At 43.6% G+C, this 25,006-nt stretch overlaps 1 protein-coding gene across 9 annotated transcripts in view; it reads left to right on the forward strand.

The window, feature by feature from the left end:
* LOC130163679 (SH3 and multiple ankyrin repeat domains protein 2-like) overlaps positions 1–25,006 on the forward strand; it is a 193,884-nt gene that overhangs the window by 72,173 nt on the left and 96,705 nt on the right. For all 9 annotated transcript variants that reach the window (XM_056368132.1, XM_056368543.1, XM_056368626.1 and 6 more), the window contains 5 exons: positions 2,178–2,286; positions 9,493–9,644; positions 10,644–10,811; positions 13,126–13,242; positions 19,054–19,131. In XM_056368132.1, the coding sequence (XP_056224107.1) occupies positions 2,178–2,286; positions 9,493–9,644; positions 10,644–10,811; positions 13,126–13,242; positions 19,054–19,131 (624 nt within the window). The remainder of the gene's footprint in view (positions 1–2,177; positions 2,287–9,492; positions 9,645–10,643; positions 10,812–13,125; positions 13,243–19,053; positions 19,132–25,006) is intronic.

Raw genomic sequence — 25,006 nt, forward strand, 5'->3', positions numbered from 1 at the left:
TCCCACATGAATTGAAGTAAAGTCTCTACAGTAAATTGAAGATTTGCAGCCTCTCGGTCGTTGTGTACGCGGCTCGCTCTGGGCTGCTGTCCCATAGCTACTGTAATCCTGTAGCACAGCCAAAGTATAAGTGTCTCTGGCAGCTCTCTGTTACTGGCACACTAGGAAACTGTCTGACAGCTGCTCTAATTCTACAGGCGAGGACGGGCGACCAGAGAGGAGGGAGAATGAAAAAGAAAAAAGAAAAAACATGTTTTATAAATGTGGAGCAGGGAGATGAATCCACACGAAAACACTTTTACTCTGAAACCTAATGAGCCAGAAAATATGGCTCCTCTATAACACACATTTATTTCCGATGTGCAGTCGATTCTTGCTCATTTCTTGGCCTGACTCAACTTCATGGAGCTAATCCTGTTTGCCATGCAGTCTGGAGCTCTGTGGTTGGCTGAGGCTCACACTGTGACAGCCAATCAACCGCCAGCCTCGCAACCTGTTTCAGGAGAGAGAGAGAGAGAGAGAGAGAGAGAGAGAGAGAGAGAGAGAGAGAGAGAGAGAGAGAGAGACTCTTCCAGACTCTGATTCACCGGGCCTGCAGACAAACACATATACTCTCACACACACACACACACACACACACACACACACACACACACACACACACACACACACACACAGGGGACACATCAGCTACATTAAATAAAACATTGCATGAAAACACGGAGGCCATGTGCGTGAACCCTTGACATTTCCAGATATTGAACTGGCAGTGACTCATCAAGGTTGATATCTAAACAGCGGGACTCTGTATCTGTGGTCAGACCTGTTTGGTTTGTCTCAGTCAGTTCAAATTATGTTTTGATTTCAAACAGACTGTCTCCATCGCTGCCATAAAATGATCATCGGGTACGCAGAGAATTTGAAACCAGTGAGTAATAAACTAATTATAGTTAAGCTAATAACATCTAATAATAATGTGGGTGTTAGGTTATTTTTAAAGGCAACTACAAAGTCGACATTACTGAGCAGATTCACAGGAACTGAACTGATTCAGGCATTTTTGATGGATCCGTATGAAGAGCCAGATCCAGTGTCAGTCAGACATCTTGCTCATGTCAGCCATTTTTAGGATTTGTTATTTTGTCCTCACCACTTTCCCAGTTCAATATTTAGACTTCAATTCATAAGTCAAAGGAACTGATATGACAGTCTAGAGAGAAATCAAAAGACACTTAGCAGGGATGTGTCGAGTTGATGTACAGGATCGGGATAGAGCCCGATCCCACATATTTTCATTCTTAGCTATTGGCAAAATAAAGCCTGATCCATTTTGTTGTCCTTTTTATGAGAACGCTAGCTCTTAAACATATCATGAATCAGCACTGAGCAGCTGTATAAAGTAGAAAAAATAAATAAATACAATAAGATATAAATATCGTGTGATCTTATCGAATATCAGCCCGAGTCTAGTCCACGTATGAAGGATCGGGATCCTACATATTATCATGTACAGCTATTAGCGGTGTAAATCATTTTTTATGAGAAAGCCAGCTCTTACAGAAGGAGTATTCAGTTCTGCAGCCTCACTGCTGGACTTCACCAAATCCTGCACACTGCTCCTTTAACTTGGATTTGGATCGGGATCAACGTGACTCTACCTTTTAGTCTACTACTTTTGTTCTCCTCCTCATTTATTGTTCCTCCTCTCTTCCCGATCCATTTCTTTTATTGCTGCCCATTGTCTTTTGCTTCTTCTGCTGTCTCATTCTTCTCTCCTCATTTTCTCTCCTCTCTCTCCTTCGGGGAGCTGCTCTCTTATCTATTTTTATCATGCGGCCTGGAAAGAAAGCAGACAGGAACAGAGCAGAAAGGAGCAGCCATTTCACTCCGTACGATGGCCACAGTCTGAATCCTGTCATCTCCCCTCCTGCTCCCTGATTTCACCAGCCTTTTATTCCACCTTATATTCCTCCGTCTTTAACAGCGAGCCTCCCTCAGCTTCACACTGTTTTCCTAACGCTTCCACTTTTCACCCTCGGTTATTTTTGACCCTCTACACCTTTCTGTCTCAACTTCTATTTTAGTCTTTTTCCTCTCTAGTTCTCTCTCACACCTACCACCGTTTGTTCTTTCTTCTCACTGTAAAAGCTCTTTCTCTCTCTGTGTGGTTTGCGCAGGCCAATCTGAGGAAGTTCATGGACCTCATCCAGCATAATCAAGTGGACAAAGTGTCTAAGTTGTTGGAGAGAGGCTTCGATCCGAACTACCACGACAGCGAGACTGGTGGTAAGGCTGCGTCATGCACACAAGCACCAAACACTCCAAGAGCACTCACAGGACTCTGCGTTTCTAGCAGAAGAAACACAAGAGCTCAGACAGAGAAAAAGAGGTGAATGAGCCAGTCATCAAATTCTCCAGAGTCTCATTCTCCAGCCTGAACATCAGTAATCCCAATTTATGCCAAGTGCTTGGTCCAGCTCCAGCAAATGTCCTTCATCACTCTCAGGACAGTATTCACAGTGTGGCACTCAGCTGCTCGGTGGAGTTTCAGGGTGGATTCAGGTGGAGAGTTACTGGTACAGTTTGTAGGTTCAGGCTTCTCTCTGGAGCTCTAGTAACAACAGCTCGGTGAGCCAATCAGAAGAGAGGAGGCTCTGAGACTCTCTTCTGATTGGCTGACTGTTTTCTGACTGATCCAATAAAAATATAGCAGATTTCAGGTAAAAACACTTAGAGAAACCAAATCCTGCAAGGTTTGGATGGTGGGTCCAGGTGGGCGGGGCTTGGTGACTGCTTTGTTGTGACATCACAAAGTTCCAGAAGTCCTGACGGCTGGTTTTAAGGCTCAGTTTCTGAATACAGGCTGTGTGCATTTCTCTGTGGACTGAGGCTTTGATACTTTCACAGTATTAATATAGAAGCTAGAGCTGATCTATAATCACACTACACATGGACACAGACCTTTACACTGGATGGACCTTTTAAAGAGGCTGAATTCAAACAGACAGACAGAAGGAGACCGGTGGCAGCCTGCCACAGAAAACACATTTCACTCTTGTTATAATTATGACACACTACGAAGCTGAAATAATTCAGACACGGGCCACCTCAGGTCCTGGGTCAGAGTCTTAGTTTCTTAGAAGTGGTCCCATGAAGTTGGTTGACCCAATCACAAACCAAACCTGTGGTAGCTTTCGTCTACCGTACTGCAGGTTTCATGTGCCAGTGTTTTGAGACATCTTCGTCTGAAACTTCTGCTCCTTCCTGATACATCGAAAAGACTGGAAACTGATTTTACTTGTACTGGTCAACCTGTGAAGACTGTTGTCAGCGATGTCGGTGGAATATCCGCAATCACCTGGAGATTGTGTCTGGAGAGAGATGATGCTCTGAGCTGATTTTAAGAGGCAGAGATCTGAAATCATGAGCATGTAAACAGACACTGTTGTTGGAAAATACCCTTCAAGACGACACAGAGGGAGCCGGCAGCAGACATGCAAAACAGCCTGTTACACACCAGTGATGAGAGAGCAAACAGCTGCTGGAGTGGAGTGTGTTGCCCTCTGGCTGCGCTGAAGGATCATGTTTGTGAGTGTCTTCCAGGTGTGAACGTGTCAGGTGTGACTGAGGCATTCCTGTGTTCAGGACACCCTGAGTAAACACAGTCACTGCAGCCTTGTGTAGTGTGTTGTCGCCACAGTGAGAGGGCAGCGAAGGCCCGGAGTAATGAGCTGTGTCCTAATGTCAGTGTGTTCTTCACACTGCTCACAAATGTTCCATAAACGCACCGTGAGCAGGTGTTTGATGTTCACCGGGCCGAGATAATAGTTATGGTTCCCAGTCGGAGGCAGAGGAGGAAGAATGATAAGACATCATCTCCAAACATGCGCATCCACTCACTCGCACACTTCATTTACTCGACAGGTGGAGCTCATGACTGTGGTTAACATCAGCTTGTGTTGTCAGGTAACTCTCTCTCTCTCTCTACGGTGGCCTCAATAGACCAAAAATAAACACTAAACATTTAGAGTTTGGAGGAAGAGAAGCAGCGCTCGCATCTTCACAGAAAGAAAACACAGTTGTTTTCACCAACAGGTAAAAGCAGTTTTTATTTACTTTTACAATCTGTGACAAACGGCATCCGGTTCTTTCCACTCGTCCTCAGCGGTGTTAGTTAGTCTTTCCAGACCGACACAGTCCCAGAGCGTCTAGATATTTAATCTGTTCTGATGTTCGTGCAAAGTCCTGATATCTTCCAAGCTCAGAGTTTGACATTTGAAGGGATTTTGGTCGAAAAACATCTGTTAAACAACAAACATCCTTCCAGAGGTTTTAGATCTTTGGACGCTCCCATTCACAGTGGAATAGAGCAACTTCTTCCTCCTGACTTTTAGTGCACACATCAGGAATATAATCAGACATATGATGGAGCTTTGACAGGAGTTATGTACATTATCAACCACTTGTATTGAAGTAGTTTAAACCTTCGTCTGGTTCGTCACTGTGAGAGAATGTCAGTGACCTGGATGTCGCTCAGTCCTGCTGCGTTTCACAAGCTAAATAAAAGGATGTGAACACTGGGGAGTATGAAGCACGATAGAGTTGGATCGTATAGAAGAGCTGCCTCCAGCTTTTTCGGAGGGGATGTCAGTGGGTGAAATCCGGCTCACAACGCCCACTGCAGCTTCCTACACCCGGACTCCTACACCCGGACTCCTACACCCAGACTCCTACACCCGGACTCCTACACCCGGACTCCTACACCCGGACTCCTACACCTGGACTCCTACACCTGGACTCCTACACCTGGACTCCTACACCCAGACTCCTACACCTGGACTCCCCTTGTGTCGACTGTAAATCCAGTTTAAGCTAAACACACAAAGTCATTCCTGGAGTTCACTGAACAAAGTGTTTTATATGTAACAGCAACAGCCGTATTTTCCTTTAAAGCCGTGCCCCACCCAGAATCTACCTGCTCGGACAGACGCTCTGATGTCTGCGAAGAACAGCAGCACAGACAGATCAGGGTTTAAAACAGTGGAGATTTAGATTTTTTTTTTTTTTTACTGGGTCAAAACTGAAATCAAAAGTGAACGCCATGAATTCAGGCTGCAAAGGAGCACAATGGGTTAAACCCACTTTTCAAAAGGTGGTGAGAGTTTCATGCAAAAGATTTTGACTGTTTACTCTCGAACATCAACATCCAACATTAAGATAAAAACAGCATTTAAAAGCAATTTAAAAATAGATAAATAAAAATATTTCAATAAGTCATAACGATTGCTTAAAATCAGGCATCATTTTAAAAGAAGTGCTGCAATGATAAAAGACATTAAAACAAGCAAATACAAACATTACACAAGATTAAAAATAATGTAATTTAATGATTAGCTGAAGTAAACTCTGATGTTTAAAGCCCTGATTTAAATGAGCTGACAGTCGGCGCAGATCTCAGGTGTTCAGGAAGCTGTTCCACAGGTGAACTTGAGGGTCTGGAAGCTTCATATCGAGACCATTTAGTGCTTCACAGACGAGTAGGATTTAAAAATCAGTGGCCTTATAATTGGTCATTTGCTTGGCTGTGTGAGTATCCAGACTGACAGGAAACAAGTCTTTTAGTGAACGCGCTGCAGGGAGTCGGGTGAGGAGCTGAGCTTGTGGACTGAAAACTGTACGAGGCTCAGCTGCTCTGACACACGGCGACACTAATAAGCCGGCGAGGACTCGTGAAGAGGCTCTGTGAGGAGGAAAACCTCGCTGCTTTATCTCTGGAAAGAACAAAAGAAACCCTCCGCTCTGAAGAGGGTCCTTTTAGTGCGGCGCCGTCTTCCTGGGAGGAGGGATTACCTCAACAGATTTCAGAGCTGTGAACGTTCACCAGTCACCTGAAGCAGCCTGCGTTTAAAAGCTCATTACTGTCATTTAGCTCTTCACTCCACCGGCCACAATTATGTTTATTTACGAGTGTTTAATGAATATGTTAAGGGTATCTCAGCGGTGCAGGGGCTTTTAACAGAAGCCAGTGAGTGGACAGAGATTGGCCAGAAAAAAAAAAAAGGTGTTGTATTGAGGGAAATAAAGGGTCATAAGGAGAGAGGGTTATTAAGCCGAGGATTGAGGTTCTCTTAATGGGCTTTGAGAGCTATTGTTTACCTTATTGCTGAGGGCGAGACACATTCACGGATAAGGACTTGTTGCTCAGGTGAAGCTCTCCATGTGATCATTAAATAAAACAAAATAAAAACACTTCTCTTCTTCCTGCTGCTCACGTCTGCACAGTCAGATAAAATCCAGGCTGATTTCTCCCCCCAGAAGAGGCTATTTAATCTCCTACAACGTGAGAACAATGAGAAATTATTTTTTCAGATGCTGGAAAGTTGCACTATCACAGCACACAGGGAGGTTTCGTTTCCTCTGCTATACGTTTTGTCCCCGTTTCACTGCACCGGGCTCTGTGTTCTGTCCACCTCCTCACAGCCACAGGAAGGAGATTTTCACAATAAAAAAACACTCAAACACACACAGAATTCAAATCCATGTTGGTGGGAGCCAGTCACTCAGAGGAAGCTGCAGCTTGTTGACAAGAAAAACTCTGATTCATATTGTTCTGATAAACACACAGTGTTCATGTTAATCTCATCAGAGGAAGTGTGACAGAAACCCAGGACTGTCATGACATTGTCCTGCCTGAATGTTCAAGCACAGATCATCATGGAAACAGGGACTTTAATTAAAACCCTCTGAGGTCTGACGGCATTTTCCTGATTCCTACTTCATCTCTTAAATTCACCTTTTAAAGGGAACTTGCATATAACATAAGACCCGAGTGTTTTATGTCACAATTCTCAGAACAATCTCGGCTCCTTCTGCAACGAGGCGCCTTTTTGTCGCAGAGCAAAGACGTCATTCGACCCAAATGCTGAAAAACTGAAGCCTGGTTTTTGAAATTCTTCAAATCTCTTGTGAAAACGAACCTTTACAGATGTGGATGTTTTGGTGCTTGAAATGTGTTTATCGAAGTCTATAGGTTCATAAAAATAGTGCAACATGTGAGTAAAATAGTAGATAAATGCGTGAATTGGTGAAACTATGAGACCATATTTGTACGCTGTATTATCGCAAAGCAGCGACGGATGAAGTGACGGCTACGGCGTTCAGCACTTCCTACCGTTGCAGCTCGACTGTCTACTACAGGAGAGAGACTAGTTCGCCGTACCCTGTAATACGTTAAAGATTTAGTGGGTAATTATACGTTTTTGTCACATTTAACTCTGTCATTTCGTTTATATTCAGTCATACCGTCAGTAGTTTTATGGATAATGAGTATATTTGTTAAAGATACCTGATAATCTGACATGTAGCACAAACCTCCATCCTCTGTGTGTTGATGGAACCGTGACGCTGTCCGTGGTGCTGAAGTGACAGACGGGTTTATACAAACTCCTCATCTGATATTAAATTGTCTCTCGGGTCATTTTAAGAGACGTATTGTGTCAACCTTCAGAGCGTCCGCAGTTTCCTGAAGAAGTGAAGTAGCCATTGTTACATGTTGCTTAGTGATCTTTGATTTCCGTCACTACGGCAACGTGTTGGAATATATACAGTCGCTGCTTAAAGTCCATTTTATGAACTCATGAACTCAAACAGACAAAACACAAACAACTTCAGAAAACATCTTCATCAGTTTGACAACATGAGCTGCAAATACTCACAACACAACAGGAAGTGTTTCCAAGGGACACCTGCACTTGTTGTTCAAAGTCCCAGCCTGGTTCATCACTATTCAGTGTCCCCTGGAAACACTGACTGAGCTCTCAGGGCCACCGTACATTTAGGTGTTGAAGGGAAACATATTGAATTTCTCAACAATGGTTCAAGCATGAACTTTTCTTCTGTGCACAAAAAAGAATTTAAATCATTTCTGTTCATGTCTTGATCACATTAGGAGAACAGCCTCACGTTAGCACCAGGTTCACTAGTGTTCCCCACTCAACCAAAGATGTTCCCTCAGTTAAAGACGCTCCACTTTGTGCTGTTTCTCCGGGATGAACTGTTTTAAAGTTGCACTTTACCCGACTCTGCTGGCTCAACAGTACACTGTAAAAAAAGAGTATGTACTAGAGGAGTGAAATGAGGACACATGAGTTGTGTCAGTGTCTTGTTTTGATGACCTCATTCAGTGATGTCTTAATCACCTAAAAGTTTTTTTTTATAACTCTAATGAGTTGTGACGGATGATTGACCTGCTTCTTTCAGCCTCTTTAACATCAGTGTAGAGACGATAACAACCTGATCAACGACAGGAGAGAAATCTGAGATGAGTGCAAGTGTCATCATCATTCATACTAACTCCTCTTCCTCTTTAACCTTCTTAACATTCACACACAGAGAACACAGACATCTGAACCCTGCCTGTGTTTACATCAGGGGTGTTTGTGTATCTTTTGTTTATCAGTTCATACATTAAGTGTAATTGTTCTCTTTTGTATTGTAGTCATGGTTACAGACTCTCTCCACCTCCTGACACTTGTATCTGAGTCTGATTCATTTGTGCGTGTTTTGTCTCCTTTTTCTTGGCAAAGCTCAAGAAGAATTTGACCGATAGCATAATTATTTCAGTTTGTTTTGCTTCAAATTTTCTATAGATATCGGGATAATATCTTTATTGTGAATTCTTTTGGCCACAATACTTGTGCAGTGGAAATCGGATGTATGAAATAAACGAGTTTCACAGATCGTCTGAACAGCCTCTTTAACTGCAGACGGTCTGTCCTCAGCATTTCTCCAGGTAAAAGTCGTCAGACATTCGCTGCCCTCTCAGCAGGTGGTCTCGATTATCCTCATCTACAGGGGCGGGTGGCATCTCCACAGGATAAACTGAAGATTTCCTGTCTTACAATAAAACTGAAGACGCTTTTAGAGAGAGCAGCAGATTACCCTCGACTTCACAACAAAAGAAAAACACAGGATCAGTTCATTTAGAGTGAAATCACTGTTTTTAGCCCCGGAGCTGCCAAATCCTTCACCTGCGTGTTTCACAGCTGTAATTACAGAGTCAGACTCTGTGAGTGTGGATGGAAGCAGCAGGTGAGTCTGAGGCAACCTTCCCTGGGACCAGGCTCCCCTCATGTAGACATGTCTGTGGTGCTTCTTTTCTTAACGACGCCGTGTTTTCCCTGGTTGATGCTGCTTCATGAAATATTAAATGTCTGCGTCTCGTTTACCCGTAATTGGAGAGCGTGACATTAAACAAAGCAAACAGAAGAATATAAGCAGTGTTTTCCCAGGTGGATCGTAAAGCAGAAACAAACTGTGCCGTCACATCCTCAGTTTCAGTCTCTGGAGCTGCTGCTTTTACCTGCGATAATTCAGATCAGGGTATTATTAGAGTTTGTATATGAGCTTGTGAAAACCCGTTATCATTATTATGACTGTTATTCTGCTCCTCATTAGGGAGACATAAAGTCTGTGTCTGGCTTGTTTTGCCAGAGTGCCCCCTGACGTTTGCCGCCCACCTGGACGGCGTGGTGGAGATGATCAAGGTGCTGAGGAACGGAGGAGCTCACCTGGACTTCAGGGCCAAAGACGGCATGACCGCCCTCCACAAAGCCGCGAGGTCCAAGAACCACGTCACACTCACGGTAAAGGAGCAGGAACACTTTTCACACCTGCTCACCTGCATGCTCAGACAAGCAAAACCTTACAGTGCACTTTAATGAACAGATAACTTACTATCACAGTTTTCTTTCTTGTGTTTCATTTAAAACTTTTAGCAGCTGTGATATTTTAATCAGTTGTAGTTTGTAACATTAGTTTTAAAGGTCCCATATTTTCCTCTTCTGTTGATATCCAAAAGATGCATTTCTGGTTTTAAGAACCAAAAAACATCTCAGTGTAGTCAACCTTAGCACAATTCATTAAAGCTGCTCTTATCAATAATATCAATTTTATTTTAAAAGTCCTATACTTTTCACTTTGTGTTGAGAGGTGTATTTTTGAACTTCGGACAGAGCAAGGCTTGCTGTTTGCTCCTCCTTCCAGTCTTTATGCTAAGCTAAGCTAATCACCTTCAGGCTCCAGCTTAAAGCTCCATATTTTCTTCTTCTTCTATGTTTTATTTTGAAGGGTTGATCCATAAGAAGATATATTTGTGGTTTTAAGAACCAAAAACCATCTCAGTGTAGTTTTAAATACTCAGAGAAACCAAATCCTGCAAGGTTTGGATGGTGGGTCCAGGTGGGCGGGGCTTGGTGACTGCTTTGTTGTGACATCACAAAGTTCCAGAAGTCCTGACGGCTGGTTTTAAGGCTCAGTTTCTGAATACAGGCTGTGTGCATTTCTCTGTGGACTGAGGCTTTGATACTTTCACAGTATTAATATAGAAGCTAGAGCTGATCTATAATCACACTACACATGGACACAGACCTTTACACTGGAGGAGCTTTAAAGAACTTTAGAAATAAAGTTTATAATACTGATGATGATAGTTATGATTATAATTCTGAATTGGCTGCAAACCTTTCTTAATAAATCAAACGTCGCTTTTCTGTATGTTTTTGACCCCCTGTCTCACCCCCTCACACACACACACACACACACACACACACACACACACACACACACCTGTTGTCCGTCCTCAGACGCTGCTGGAGTTGGGAGCATCTCCAGACTACAAGGACAGCCGCGGTCTGACTCCTCTGTACCACAGTGTGGTGGTGGGTGGAGACCCGGGCTGCTGCGAGCTCCTGCTGAACCACCACGCTTCAGTCTGCTGCCAGGACGAGAACGGCTGGCATGAGGTTCACCAGGTAAACACACACACACACACACACACAGGAGCACAGAGAGGTTTTTGGCAGTGTGTTCAGCTGGAACAGCTTGTGTTGTGAAAGCATTGCTAAAGCACACACAGACACACACGCAGCCTTCTCCGGCTGTGGGCGACCATCTTGGCAGCTGTTCCCCCGCTGAAGTAGATAAAGCCATTTAAAGAGAGCCACCCTGCAGCAGTGACAAACTAAGAGCGTCTCCACACACACACACACACACACACTGCTGCGTGAATGTGTGTGTGTGCGCGTGCGTTCAGGCCATCAGCTTTATCAGATTGCTCATATCTCTCTTCCTGTCGAGTTGCAAAATCTCTGCCTTCCCCATCTGTCCCGTTTCAGACACGATAACAATCAGCTGTCAGACAGGACAGTGAACAACTGAGCGGCTGCCGCTGGCTCCAGGGAGCAGCCACGAGCACCCAGAATGCCTCAGGGCCATCAAAGACCTCTCCTAAGTATTTATAGTTATCCATGTTTGTTCATGTGAAAATCAACCGAAGTCATTTTGGTCACAGTATTCTGTGAACAAGTAAAAACTTCACCATCAATGACAATAAAAAATGTTACAGCTGTGTCCTCGCCAAATCAACTGTTCTCACATTTTGTGTGATGATCTGAGGCGTGAAAATAAACTCAAGTTTATATAATTCAGTCGCAGACTTTAATGTGCCGAGGTCTGTTTGTCAAAAACCAAACGCACAAATGTGCCAGAGAAATGAATGTTTGAACACAGAGTCAGTAACTTCTGCCTCTTTCAATCAGAACGATAAGAAAAGACGGCGTTGGGTGATGTCATGAAATAGTGTTGGATCATGGGAGATGTTGTCTAATCTCCTCCCGGTTTGGATTCCTTCAGTGTCAGTGGTTCAGGAAATCAAACAGACCCGGTGAATATAACTGTTAAAAACACTGAATGAAGCAGTTTCACATTTAAAGTCAGAGTTTGAGCGACGCCGTACGGAGGACAGAGACTCAGGGAGGAGTTGGAGCTGAGATTGATGCTAAACCTTGTTCTGATTGTTTCTTTAATAACTTATGAAACAGACGTTCAGGAGGTTTTTACCAGCAGCTGAATTCTCCACAGAGGTTTCCTCCTCTCCATAAACAGACCAGGGGATTAAAACCAGTGGAAACTCTGAATAAAACAGTTTCACTTTAAAAAGTGGACGTCTCCAGCAGCTGGAGCTGAGCTGTCCAACGTGTCCTCAGCTTGTTTCTCTGATAACTTCAGATCCAAACGTCCGACGACTAAAATCCTTCATCTGGTTCAAACATGGAGCTGAAAACCACTGAGGTGTAAAAAGTGAACCATAAAAATGTGACTTAAAACAGTTTTTTCTGTCAAACACGACACGAGCACATAGAGGATGTGATGTCACTGACACGGAGCGTTACCATGATTAAAATCACAGATTTCTCTGGTTTGAGAATTGATGGAAACATTTGAGATAATATAAGAACACAACTCAACAACTTGTAGAAGACAAGTCTGACCGTTTTAAGACGTTTTAATGAAGGAAAGTTACAGATTATAACTTTAAATGAACAGAACAACCAACAGATGTTACAGATGTCAGATCATCAGTCTGCACAGTGACACATTTAAATATAATCCTCGGAAGCAGCTGACATGAGATTCATGTCGAACTAAAAACATAAAAACAGTCGAGACAAATCAAACCTAATGTTCCTCCTGCCTGCGTCCCTCTGCTCACATGATGATGATGATGATGATGATGATGATGAATTCTTCTCACTGTGAACTGCTCTGGTTGATAAGCAGCCATTTCAGTTATTGTCCTTCCTTCACAAATGTCTCCGTCTCTGAAATAAGCCACGGTGTAAATAGGCCGTTTCTAAATAACCCCCCCCCCCCCTTCTTGTGTTAAACAGCTGACTGTCGCCATGACCCCAGAACATTAAAGACATTTACTGAGAAAACTGCCTCATAAAAGCAGCAGCCTGTGTTTCAAATCGTTTCTCGCCCTGATGGATGTTCTGCTGTTGTGAAAATGTGCGTTATATTGTGTTTGAGTCACACACGTGTTTATCAGATTATTGTTGAGTCTCGTCCTTCCCTCCGTCTCCTGATGACGGGGTTCAAGCTCAGGCTGCAGCTGCTTCGCCTCTCGATGTTGTCTCCTCTGCAGCACACTGACATCTAGTGTTCAAACCCTCTCACTGCAGCAGGGGAGGCGTCGCAGGCTTTATCTGACAGTGAACTTTGTTTCTCCCTGTGTGTGTGTGTGTGTGTGTGTGTGTGTGTGTGTGTGCGTGTGTGTGCATACAGGCGTGTCGTCATGGCCACGTGCAACACCTGGAGCATCTGCTGTTCTATGGAGCAAACATGAGCGCCCAGAATGCCTCGGGAAACACCGCTCTACACATCTGTGCCCTGTACAACCAGGTGAGCAGGGGCGTGCGTGCGTGCGTGTGTGCGTGTGTGCGTGTGCGCGTTTCTGTCATTGACACAGATGTGTGTATGTTTAGGTGCACACACCACCACTGGATCGACCTGATGCTATTTTAAGCTGCTGAGCTCTTCCAGCAGAAATGTGGAGCATCATGTGTGTGTGTGTGTGTGTGTGTGTGTGTGTCTCTCATTAATCACTGACGGGCTCGAAAGTCAACTACATTCTGATTATTAAATATTCACTAATAAAAGTTGAGAAGTTGCTTTAAACGAACTGGTTGAGGGTGAAATCTGACAGAACGACAGAAAAGACGTGAGAGGGAAACACACGACGAACAGCTGAGGTGATATAAATAATTTACCTGTGTGTAAACAATGAAGGAAACTCGTTCCTTATGTTTGTACCGGCGCTCCGCCGGGACTGATGGAGAGTTTTTATCCAAACTGGTGATTTAAAAACAACCAGCTCATCTTGTTTTCCTTTCTCACAGCTGATTGTTGTCATAGTGACGATGTTGTGTTTAGTTTTTTATTCCTTGACACGTGTTTGTTGAGTGTTTTCATCTCTCCCAGGCTAAATAATCTCTTCTCTGACCGCGTCTCCTCGATCTCGATGGAAAACGTCAAGGAAAGATGTGAAGAAGAATTCATGAGGACTTAGGAAAAGACATTTTGTTTATATAACTTTATAACACATTTCCTTTCCTAGCGACAAACACAAAACTGACAGGACTGAAATGTTGAAATAAGAAAACATTAAAGGAATACACAAGCAGAGAAAGATGAGACATTAAAATGATGATTCAATAAAACAGTGAGGACCAGAATAAATTTTATTCAGACATAAGTTTATAATTTCATTAAATGCTACACACAGTGGGAGATTTTTGTGTTGTGTGTTGTTGTTCTTCATGGTGAATCCAAACCGGACAAATCAGAAAGAGAAGAACTATTTATTTATGGATTTGGAGTTCAGTCGGAGGATTTCCATCAGTTCTGGATCGAGTCACAAACATAAAACAGCTGCTCTGTTGTTTCTATAGTTACGTGGCTCTGCCGCGGTGAAACTACAACGGTGCGTCACTTTAAACGTTGCTGCGACAAGGAATTGTGGGGACGGCAAGATAGGAAGCTCTGAAGCTCCTTTCAGCTCTGATCATCACGGCTGCTGCTCAGCTGCTTCAGCTCATTTCACTCATGTCCCCCTAACACCTGAGTCCTGGACCTGGTCACCTGGTCACCTGAGCACCTGGTCACCTGGTCACCTGGTCCCCTGGTCACCTGGTCCCCTGGTCACCTGGTCACCTGAGCACCTGGTCCCCTGGTCCCCTGGTCACCTGGTCACCTGGTCAGTGACTGAGTGTGGGAGGCTGCAAGGGCTCAAAATGGTATGAAGGGGAATGGGACACATCACGTTACCTTGACGACGCCTAAACATGTTGCACACAGTTGTGGATTTGGGACCTCCCTCCCTTCTGACCTGATGAAAGCAGGAGATCATCACAGGAGAGATAAATACACACAGTTCAGGCTCTGACATTAGAGATGACCGCCTGTCATCAGGCCTGTGGCCACGAGGAAAGAAACTGTTCCAGCACATTTCTAAACCAGACTCCTGGTTCTCACAGAGCTGATTCAGCAGTGTTAAATCCTCACCTGCAGCCGATTCTGCTGCAGACTCTTTGTTCCCTTTCTCCCATGGGGGGGGGGTTTATTTACAATTCTCCTTGCATGTTATTTATCATACTAGCTTGTGTTTTTGAGGCCACTGCAGCTCTGAGTTTCCCCAAGAGTACAACGCCACCGCCCAGTCACATTCTGCCTCTAATTACCATAAACAGTTAAACTGTGAGACAGAACCTCAGGTGAAATCTTCGTTCCAGTGTTGATGTGGAAGCTCAACGATTTAAATGTGGTTGAATCTTATGTGAATTTATATCATGGAGCTGCATGAAAACGAATTCCTGATACTTCTGTTTGGGATTTGCTCCTAACCCCAGGGTTCACTGAGTTTAGCTTCCTCCTCCATTAGCTTCCACCTATGACTTGAATTTCTTCTACAGATAGAATAGAATAGATCTTTACTGTCATTGTTAAAAAAAAAAACAACAAAAGTCAGTTTAGCAGCTCTTTGTCAACGTGCAGGAGAGCCAGAATAAAGAAGTGTAGAAACACAATGAAAACAAAACAACTGCCAAAGCCTGAAGAGTGTGGGGCCGCTGCGTCTGACTGCGCCATGTTGGATTCGGCTCCTATAATTAGGACAAATCTGACAATATTCTGTGTTTTCTTAAATAAACTAATCCAGGAAAAACACCAATTACTGTGTGTGTAATAAAGCCTGAGGTACTTTATTAGTCTGAGCCATACAGCTCCATTGACTCCATCAGGTGAGTCCCACACACACTGTCCTGCTGCCCCAAATACTCACTAGAACTCTGACTATGTATTTGTCCGCCGCTGAAAATAGTCCCCAACAAATCAACAGTTTCCTTCTGTTGATATTTGTGAGTTGTTTTTAAAGACATCAGGGGAGGGAACTGAGAAAGTATCGAGTCACGGACTAACAACGTGTTGGTTTTCATCTTTTCGTGGGATTGGTCAATGATAAGAAAATAACACCAGCCTCATCCAGTAACTGAATGTGCACAGAATCTTTGAAGCATCTCAAAGACCACTTCACTTAAACCTGTCAGTTTTCCCTCCAGCTAAAGGTCAGCAGCAGCCTCTAACACTTGTTTGTACAGCCGCTCATCTGAGACCACTTTACACACTGCCCTTGGAGCGTGGCCAGTTCAGAACAGAACTCTGGCTTCGGATCAAAGGCAGACTTAGTGTGTTTGAATCAAGTCAAACATTTAGTTCCACTTAAGAAAGATAATTCTGTTTCTGTAGCAAAGGTCCCCCGTGCTTTTGACCTTTATGAAATGGTTTTAATCTCCCATCATATTCCATTTATTGCTTATATAGAGTGTTGAGGAGAGGGGTGAAATGCTGCATCAGTGTCAGTGCATGGAGGAGGGAAAGGCTCAGTTTTAAAGGTTCTGTAAATGAGATTTTAAACAATAACACAACAGGAAAGAACTGTTTTCTATATAAAGATGTATTAGAGTAATGGCGTCCTGAGCAGAGAATGAAGCCACACCCCCTCTGTGTGTGATGTAATGTGAGTTTGTCTCTCTCTGGTCTGGGTAGCCGGTCTGGTAGCATGTGCATGTTAGTGCATGTGAGTCCTCCCCATGTTTATAAACACACAGGCTCCACCCACAGGTGAGATGACATAGTGTAGCGTTCAGGTGAAAGGGACCTGCAAGAATTCCCTCCACTCAGACAAACAAAGACATGAGACCAGATCATAAGTGGACTGGGCTGAGGACTACAAGCTCAGATCCTCTTCAAAACATCCTTTTTTAAAAGTCTTTACCAGCTTCACCAGTATCATTACTGGCTCCATCAGTGTCATTCCTGGCTCCATCAGTATCATATTACTGGCTCCATCAGTGTCATTACTGGCTCCATCGGTGTCATTACTGGCTCCATCAGTGTCATTACTGGCTCTATCAGTATCATATTACTGGCTCCATCGGTGTCATTACTGGCTCCATCGGTGTCATTACTGGCTCCATCAGTATCATTACTGGCTCCATCAGTATCATTACTGGCTCCATCGGTGTCATTGGTGCAGCCTGTTTCAGTGGATCAGTCCATCAATCAAGAATTTTTTGAATTATATATATGTATGTGTGTGTGTGTTCGGCAAGTGTTGCTATTGCTAGCTGGCTAACGGTCAACATTGCTGTGGAGCATATCACAGCATTGCTAGCGTGGGCTAATGGTTGTGTCTAGATTGTTTTTTGTTGGCTCTCGTGTTCACAGGGAAACTTTATTCAGCAGTGGCACGACGATCGTTTACAGAACCTTTCATTTAAAATCAATAAAATCAATTCTTAAAAATAAGGCTGCGATCATTTTGTATTTTTCTTATTCTCAACAAACGCAATGAAAAGACAAAAACAAGCACGCATTACTCATACAGGAGATAATAGTGCATTTGTTGGGGACTATTTTTAGCTGCGGATTAATCCACATTTTGCGTTCTCGTGAGTTTTTTATACACAAACACAACTTTTGTTAGTAAAAGACATTCATTGCTGGTTTTGGTCTTTTCATGGGATTTGTTGACAATAAGGAAAATATATTGTATGACCAAATGTATCCTTGAAAATCAAATAATTACAAAAGTCAAAATTTAAGTCATGAAGAAGCACGTGGACCCCAGGAAGGCTAGCCACTGGATGCTAACAGGGATCCTATGGACATACAATCAGGGGAGGAATAAAACATCTCAGGTTTATATCAGATAAATACTTATTAGTAGGATCAATCATTATTGGTTTTGGTAATTTAATGGGATTTGTTGACAATAGTAATAATATCGAACATCCCCAGGCACAACATTTAAAGCTGGAAGGCTGAAGCAGTGATAATGATGGCTGCATCTGGGAAACAGAGGGGGTTGATGTAACCTGGATTATTCTATTAGACTGTTTTACTGTACGTGATAAATATTCATGAGCTCTCACTCCTTGATAGATGGAGTACTCTGAGCAGATTCCAGCGCAGGATGTTGCATAAAAACATTTTTTTTTAAAAACTAAAAACGTCTGGCGAGAGTGAGTGTGCGAGGACCGTCCTCCGTCAGCCACTAACACAACATGAAACGCACAAGGAAAATCCATTTGAAGCTAAAGTTTTCATGGTGTCCGAGCTGCTACTTCCTCAGCATCATGGACGCACAGTTTGACCTCTCACGCAGAAGAGGAAGAGGAGCCACTGTTACAGCGCAGGCTGATGTGGATCTAGAATAAAATACAGTAAAATAAATAAATCTAAATCATCTCCAGTCCCTGCTTCTTCTTCTTCTTCTTCTTCTTCTTCTAATAATCTTCTTCTCCTTCTAATCATCTTCTGACTGTAAAAATGCCTCTGCTTCAGTTCACAGCTCTGTGATATGTCACACTTTTCCATGCTCAAAGCTTCATTATAAATGTAGCCTGTATAGAAAAAAAAAAACCCTGTCGTGGGATTGCTCCACTCCAGATGGAAACGTCCGTGAGTAAAAATAACACACTGATGCACGTCTTAAAATAAGATGTTAAACGTTTAATGACAGAGATGTTTGTAATACTAATAGCGCTGCACAGATTGTGGTTGTGTATCAGGATCTGTTTGAGACTCAGAGCGATGTTTCAACTCTCAATAGCTTATTGTGGATCTAAAAAAAGTATTTATATTCATGTGTGTGTGCACAGTACATGCGTGGTTGAGCACTTTGTGGGCGATTTGTGCAGTAGATTCAAACCCCTCAGCACTCTCCATCTCTCTGTTCTTTCTCTCTCTCTCCCTCTCTCTCTCTCTCCCTCTCTCTCTATCTATCTATCTCTCTCGCCCTCACTCCCTCTTTCTCTTTGAGTGGAGCAATAGATACACACTTAACAGCGAGTGAAGCTCCATTCCTGATATAGGTAATAGATGTTCTGTTGTCTTTTCCTCATATTCCTGTGTCAGTGCTGGGATGTTCAGACGTTCACACACACTCTCCAGCTCCTGCTCAACTCACTTCCTCTTTTTTGCTTCTGGGGGAAATTTTGCTAAATGTGACTGGAAGCTAATCATCCTCCTCTCTCCTGAACAAAGTAGGAGAATTAAAGGACTTCAGTGTTGAGTGTTTTTTTTTTCTTTCTGTCGTTTCTTCAGCTTCATTTTAATAATTTCTCTCTCTCTCTCTCTCTCTGTCCTCCTCAGGATAACTGTGCCAGAGTGCTGCTTGTTCGTGGAGCTGACAAGGAAGTGAAGAACTACAACAGCCAGAGTCCATTTCAGGTAGAGTAAAAAAAAGCAAAAACACACATCTCATCTTCATAACAATTTGCATGTAAACGATTATGATTATTGTTCAGCTTTCAGTGTAGGAAAAAAAAAAACAACGTTTTTAGTAGCAGCACATTTTCTTCGTCTCATTTGTTACCATGGCAACAGTGTGCAAAATGGTCAAGGTCAGCTGCAACCAGGGATTGTTGCAAATGTCTTCCCGGCCAATATTTGTTTGAGGGAAACAGTGTCGAGAGGAGAGCGGGTGTCTTCACTAACTATTAGAGAACATGGCGTGTTTATTATCTGCAGTGAGAAACAGCTCCACAGAAGTTTTTTCTGGAAGTGTCTGCTTAAAGGACAAGATGAGGAAGTGTGTGTGTGAATCACCGAACCTGCTGTTAGAAGGTTTTCATGTGATCATGCACATAAAAGTGATGCACAATTGTACAGGAAGTGCTAAAGTTCGAGCGTGTGTGCATAATTGTATGAGCAGGTGTTGTGTATCTGCTTGTGTGCTTGTGTGTTTGTGTTTGCAATGGCTGAAGTGAATCTGCTTCAGCAGGGGTAAAAAACAAAAAAGCCCAGCAGTGCTCGGAGCTTCCTCTCTGCCACGATTGACTCATAACCTCCGCCTGAGTTACAAAAGAGCCGTATTCAGGCGGGCGTTTATGAAAGGCAGTCCCACGGGGTCCTCGGCTGTCCTCCACAGCCACTCCAGTGGAGCGCTTCATTAGCTGGAGCGCTTCATGAAGGGAGTGAGCCTGGGCCCGAGCGGAGACCACATCGGGGTGTTAGTCAGTGATGGAGCGTTCAGGTTTTCAGCCGTGACCTAGATTTATCTTCCGTTTCCTCGCTGATGTTCCCCTGCAGCTTCGTTTCCCTCCGAGTGACACTTCACTTTTATTGAAGTGCAGGATCAATAATCTGCTCTGTAGCGTTTGAGGGTAATCATCTTTATACCTCTATTTTTAAAAACAGTTACAGTGTGGATGTAAAGAAAAGTTCAGTTGAAAGGAAACTGCTGATGCTGTTTGTTGTTTGGTGACACTGCACAGATCAATAAGGTGAAATGAGCGGTTATGTAAGACGTCTCTCTTCAGGCCTGTAAAACAAGAACATTGCTGAAGTTATGAGTTGGGACAACACGGTTTTGTATCACCTTACTAATATGATATCATGGTGATACATGATCATATTGAACGCAGCACAGAAACGCAGCAGACGATTCTTCATCACAGGAAATGGAAACATCAGGTGTTGTTGTCAGTCCCTCAGAGGTAAAAAGCTGCAGCTCCTTCCTGCAGACAACATTTTGTACCAACTTTGAACAAACACACACACACACACACACACACACACACACACACACAGCAGCTCCTCTCCTGACAGCAGCAGAACAACAAGCAGCACTAGACATGCTGTGGACTCTCACTTGTTTTCAAGTGGGAAAAACTCGCTCCCTTGCTCTTACTATCTTTATCACTGTTGCACTCTCCACCTACACACAGAGCCAAGAGCTGAATCCAACAAGTTTATGCCTGTTTTCTGAGCGGTTGGCATTCTGGGAAATGTAGGAAGTCGCTAACTTTAAGTAGAAGAAGATAAAGGGAAGAAGAACTACAACACATTAACTTCTCCACCACTTGACTCCAGGAGCTCAAGAACTATCACAAACTTGCTAAAAGTGTGTAGCAGAATGGATTTTGTGCACAACATGGCCAAAAGTTTGTGGACAGCTCTTCTGGGAAGGCATTTTACAAGATGTTGGAACCTGGCTGCAGAGACTTGCTCCGATTAGAGGAGAGAAAGAAAATACGACATCAGTGATGATTTGTCACATCGAGCGACACAAAGTCGTTTCATCCATCATTAAAGCTCCTCCAGTGTAAAGGTCTGTGTCCATGTGTAGTGTGATTATAGATCAGCTCTAGCTTCTATATTAATACTGTGAAAGTATCAAAGCCTCAGTCCACAGAGAAATGCACACAGCCTGTATTCAGAAACTGAGCCTTAAAACCAGCCGTCAGGACTTCTGGAACTTTGTGATGTCACAACAAAGCAGCCACCAAGCCCCGCCCACCTGGACCCACCATCCAAACCTTGCAGGATTTGGATTCTCTGAGTGTTTTTACCTGAAATCTGCTATATTTTTATTGTATCACTCAGAAAACAGTCAGCCAATCAGAAGCGAGGCTCAGAGCCTCCTCTCTTCTGATTGCCTCACCGACCTGTTGTTACTAGAGCTCCAGAGAGAAGCCTGAGAGAGGAGATGTAAAACTACACTGAGATGGTTTTTGGTTCTTAAAACCACAAATATTTCTTCTTATAGATCAACACTTCAAATAAAACACAGAAGAAGAAGAAAATATGGAGCTTTAATATTTTCCTTTGAGGCAAAACAAGGAAAAACTGGTGGATAGTGGTGTCCACATACAATTGGCCAATTTTGTGTATTAGTTTTTTTATGTTAGTGTTTCTTTAGAGCTTTTGTGTTGGAAATGTGTCTCTAAAGCAGCAGGGAAGATAAACCATATCAGTTGTTGTTTACTATGGAGCATAATGTAGTACAAGGTGTTTGCAGTAGGTCGTTACATTTGCTCATTAAGATGCTGCTTATGAGAAATCCCTTTGCACATACACATGTGTGCGTGTTCCTCTGTATTTGTGTAGTGTTTTCTGCAGAGTGGTCACTCTGTGCGTTCGTCGGTTCAGCTGCTGAGAAACAACATCATTAGGAGCCAAATTAACAACTGCAGAGTGCAAATGTTAATAAACAGCGATTGCCAGCTCTGAATGAGGCACGCTTACGCTGCGCTGCTGCGTGTGCTCTTAATTAGGACACTGTGTGGGAGTGTGGCCATGCCATTTGATAATATCATGTGTCAGTTCAGTGTGTGTGTGTGTGTGTGTGTGTGTGTGTGTGTGTGTGTGTGTGTGTGTGTGTGTGTGTGTGTGTGTGTGTGTGTGTGTGTGTGTGTGTGTGCGTGCAGCCTGATCATTGTTGCGTACAACAAAGGAAAAAGAATTTGAGTGCAGAAAACTCCCATCATCCTCTCCTCTCCTGTTCTCTGGATCCTCCACTTCCTCCAGCTCCTCTTTTTATCTCCTGGCAGTGTTTGCATCTCTCCGGTCTGACCTCCGTGCTCCTCTGAGCCTTTCATCCTCCTCAGAGCCTCATTTCATTTACCTTTCTTCCCTTCTCTCAGTTTTCATCTCCACATTCTTTACGTCTCTCCAGCACTTTCTCCCATGTCACTCCTCTAATCTAATTCCTCTCTCCACTCCTCATTACAGTCATTGTCTATTTTCCACTTCCTTCCTCCCCCTTTATATCCTGCCCCCCCCCCCCCCCCCCCACACACACACACACACACACACACACACATTGTCTTATTCTTCCCATTGCCCTTGGCGCATACTGTAAGTCAGACATGATTTCCCCATCTGCTTCTATCTCTGCCTTATTATTGGGCTCCACCACTGACATGTCAGCTGTTACAGTGTGAGTGTTGTCAAAGTCTTGCAGAGGCCCGTGTCACGGCGTAATCAGACATCTTGTTGTGTAATTTTTTTTTTTATCAGCGTATAAATAGATCTGTAAATGTTAACAGATTCAGTTTTGGTCGACTCAACCCCCCCCCCCCCCAAATTCCAATGAGTAGCTGAGTTTTGGTGCCATAGCAACAATTGCTGAGTACGGCAGCCCAGGAGATGCAAGCAGGGAAACCCACTCTCCACCCCCACCCCCCCATTCGCAGTCCCTCAGCGGGAATTATTAGCAGCAGCAGCACCTGAAACATAAAATGACTCAGAGGTAAACGGGGCAAAATCCTGCAACTGTGAAGAATCGGAAACTGATGTTTGGCAGAAAAAATACCACGACTTATAACACAATTCATTAAAGCTGCTCTTATCAATAATATCAATTTTATCTTGAAGTTCCTATATTTTACACTTTGTGTTGAGAGGTCCTCCTTCCAGTCTTTATGCTAAGCTAAGCTAATCACCTCCAGGCTCCACCTCCATACTGGCAACAAAAATCTTCTTTTAAAGCTCAATATTTTCTTCTTCTTCTGTGTTTTATTTGAAGTGTTGATCCATAAGAAGATATATTTGTGGTTTTAAGAACCAAAAACCATCTCGGTGTAGTTTTACATCTCCTCTCTCAGGCTTCTCTCTGGTGCTCTAGTAACAACAGGTCTGTGAGCCAATCAGAAGAGAGGAGGCTCTGAGCCTCTCTTCTGATTGGCTGACTGTTTTCTGAGTGATCCAATAAAAATACATCAGATTTCAGGTAAAAACTCTCAGAGAAACCAAATCCTGCAAAGGTTTGGATGGTGGGTCCAGGTGGGCGGGGCTTGGTGACTGCTTTGTTGTGACATCACAAAGTTCCAGAAGTCCTGACGGCTGGTTTTAAGGCTCAGTTTCTGAATACAGGCTGTGTGCATTTCTCTGTGGACTGAGGCTTTGATACTTTCACAGTATTAATATAGAAGCTAGAGCTGATCTATAATCACACTACACATGGACACACACCTTCAGACTGGAGGAGCTTTAACAACGGATCAAATGACTCTGTGTCTGTTTTTCATTTTCCCTCAGCTTTATTTTAGCAGTATCAGTGTCAGACAATCACCAAGCAGCTGTTCTGAGCAATAACAAAAGTTGTGAAAACACACTGTGCAGCACGTGTCCGGCACCAAACAGGAGACAGACAGACATTAGCGACTAGCTGCTGAACACAGCGGAGCGTTTAGCAGTTGAAGAGTCCCCTCTTGGTTTTGATCTGGCAGACTTGGTGCCTCCGCTGATGTTCCACTTGGCTGCGAGCCATTCACAACGCCGCTCCACCTCCTTCCCATCCCCCCTGGTTACTTCTGTGCTATACACAACCATTTGGTCTCCATGACAACCATGGGAGAACAGGAAGGGAAGGAAAAAAAAAAAACGATGTGGGGGCGGTGATGGTGGTGATGGCAGTAGTGGTGGTGATGGTGGGTGGCTGAATGATAATGAGGGAAAAATTGTGACTGTTTCCCAGTGTGTACTGGTTACCTGGTTTCTAATCATCAATTAAATTAAATTAAAACTTAAATTAAAGTGTCCCACAGGCGCCCTCTGCTGCTCTGTGTCCTCTCTGCTTTTGACCAACTTTCACAAACACCTGTCAGCGTCCAGGAGGAGAAGGAGAACCGAGACAGGTGAAGAAAAATCTAATGAAGTCACGGGATGTGGTGATGAGCATTCACTGCTGCTTCCAGGCTTGATTAAAATCCTGCAATCAGAGGTCTGTGCTTCAGTGAGCTGAGACTTCCTGTCCGCCGCTGTTCGGTCAGACGCAGAGGCTCGTACGAAGCCGCCAGGAAACAGCCGTCAGTCACATGAGGAGACGTCAGGCTGCTGTTACGTCATCGTTTCTCAGCGCAGAGGTGACGTTTCACTCTGTGAGTCCAACTGTTTTTGAAGAAGTCTGTGACGTAAATAGTTGATGGTGTAAGAGACCAACAGTAACTGTGTCTGGACGAATCACTGACAAGAAAACAAACACTTCAGTTTCATTCTTAGACCCTGACAAAACCTGTGATGCGGCAGGTCTCGTGGACACGATATCTCAGTAACACCTCGACTGAACTTCAAATTTGGCACAAACATTCATTAGGACTCAAGGATGAACTGATAAAATTTTGGGGGTCAAAGGTCAAAGTCACTGTGACCTCACAAAAGGTGGTTTTGGCCCACAATATCTCCTTAATGCCTTGAGGGAGTTTCTTCAAATTTGGTAAAAACGGTCACCTAGACTCAAGGAAGAACTGATTACATTTCGGTGGCCAAAGGTCAAAGGTCAAGGTCACGGTGACCTCACAAAACGTGGTTTTGGCCTTGT

Source organism: Seriola aureovittata, chromosome 1 (genome assembly GCF_021018895.1).
Source record: "Seriola aureovittata isolate HTS-2021-v1 ecotype China chromosome 1, ASM2101889v1, whole genome shotgun sequence".
NCBI lineage: Eukaryota > Metazoa > Chordata > Actinopteri > Carangiformes > Carangidae > Seriola > Seriola aureovittata.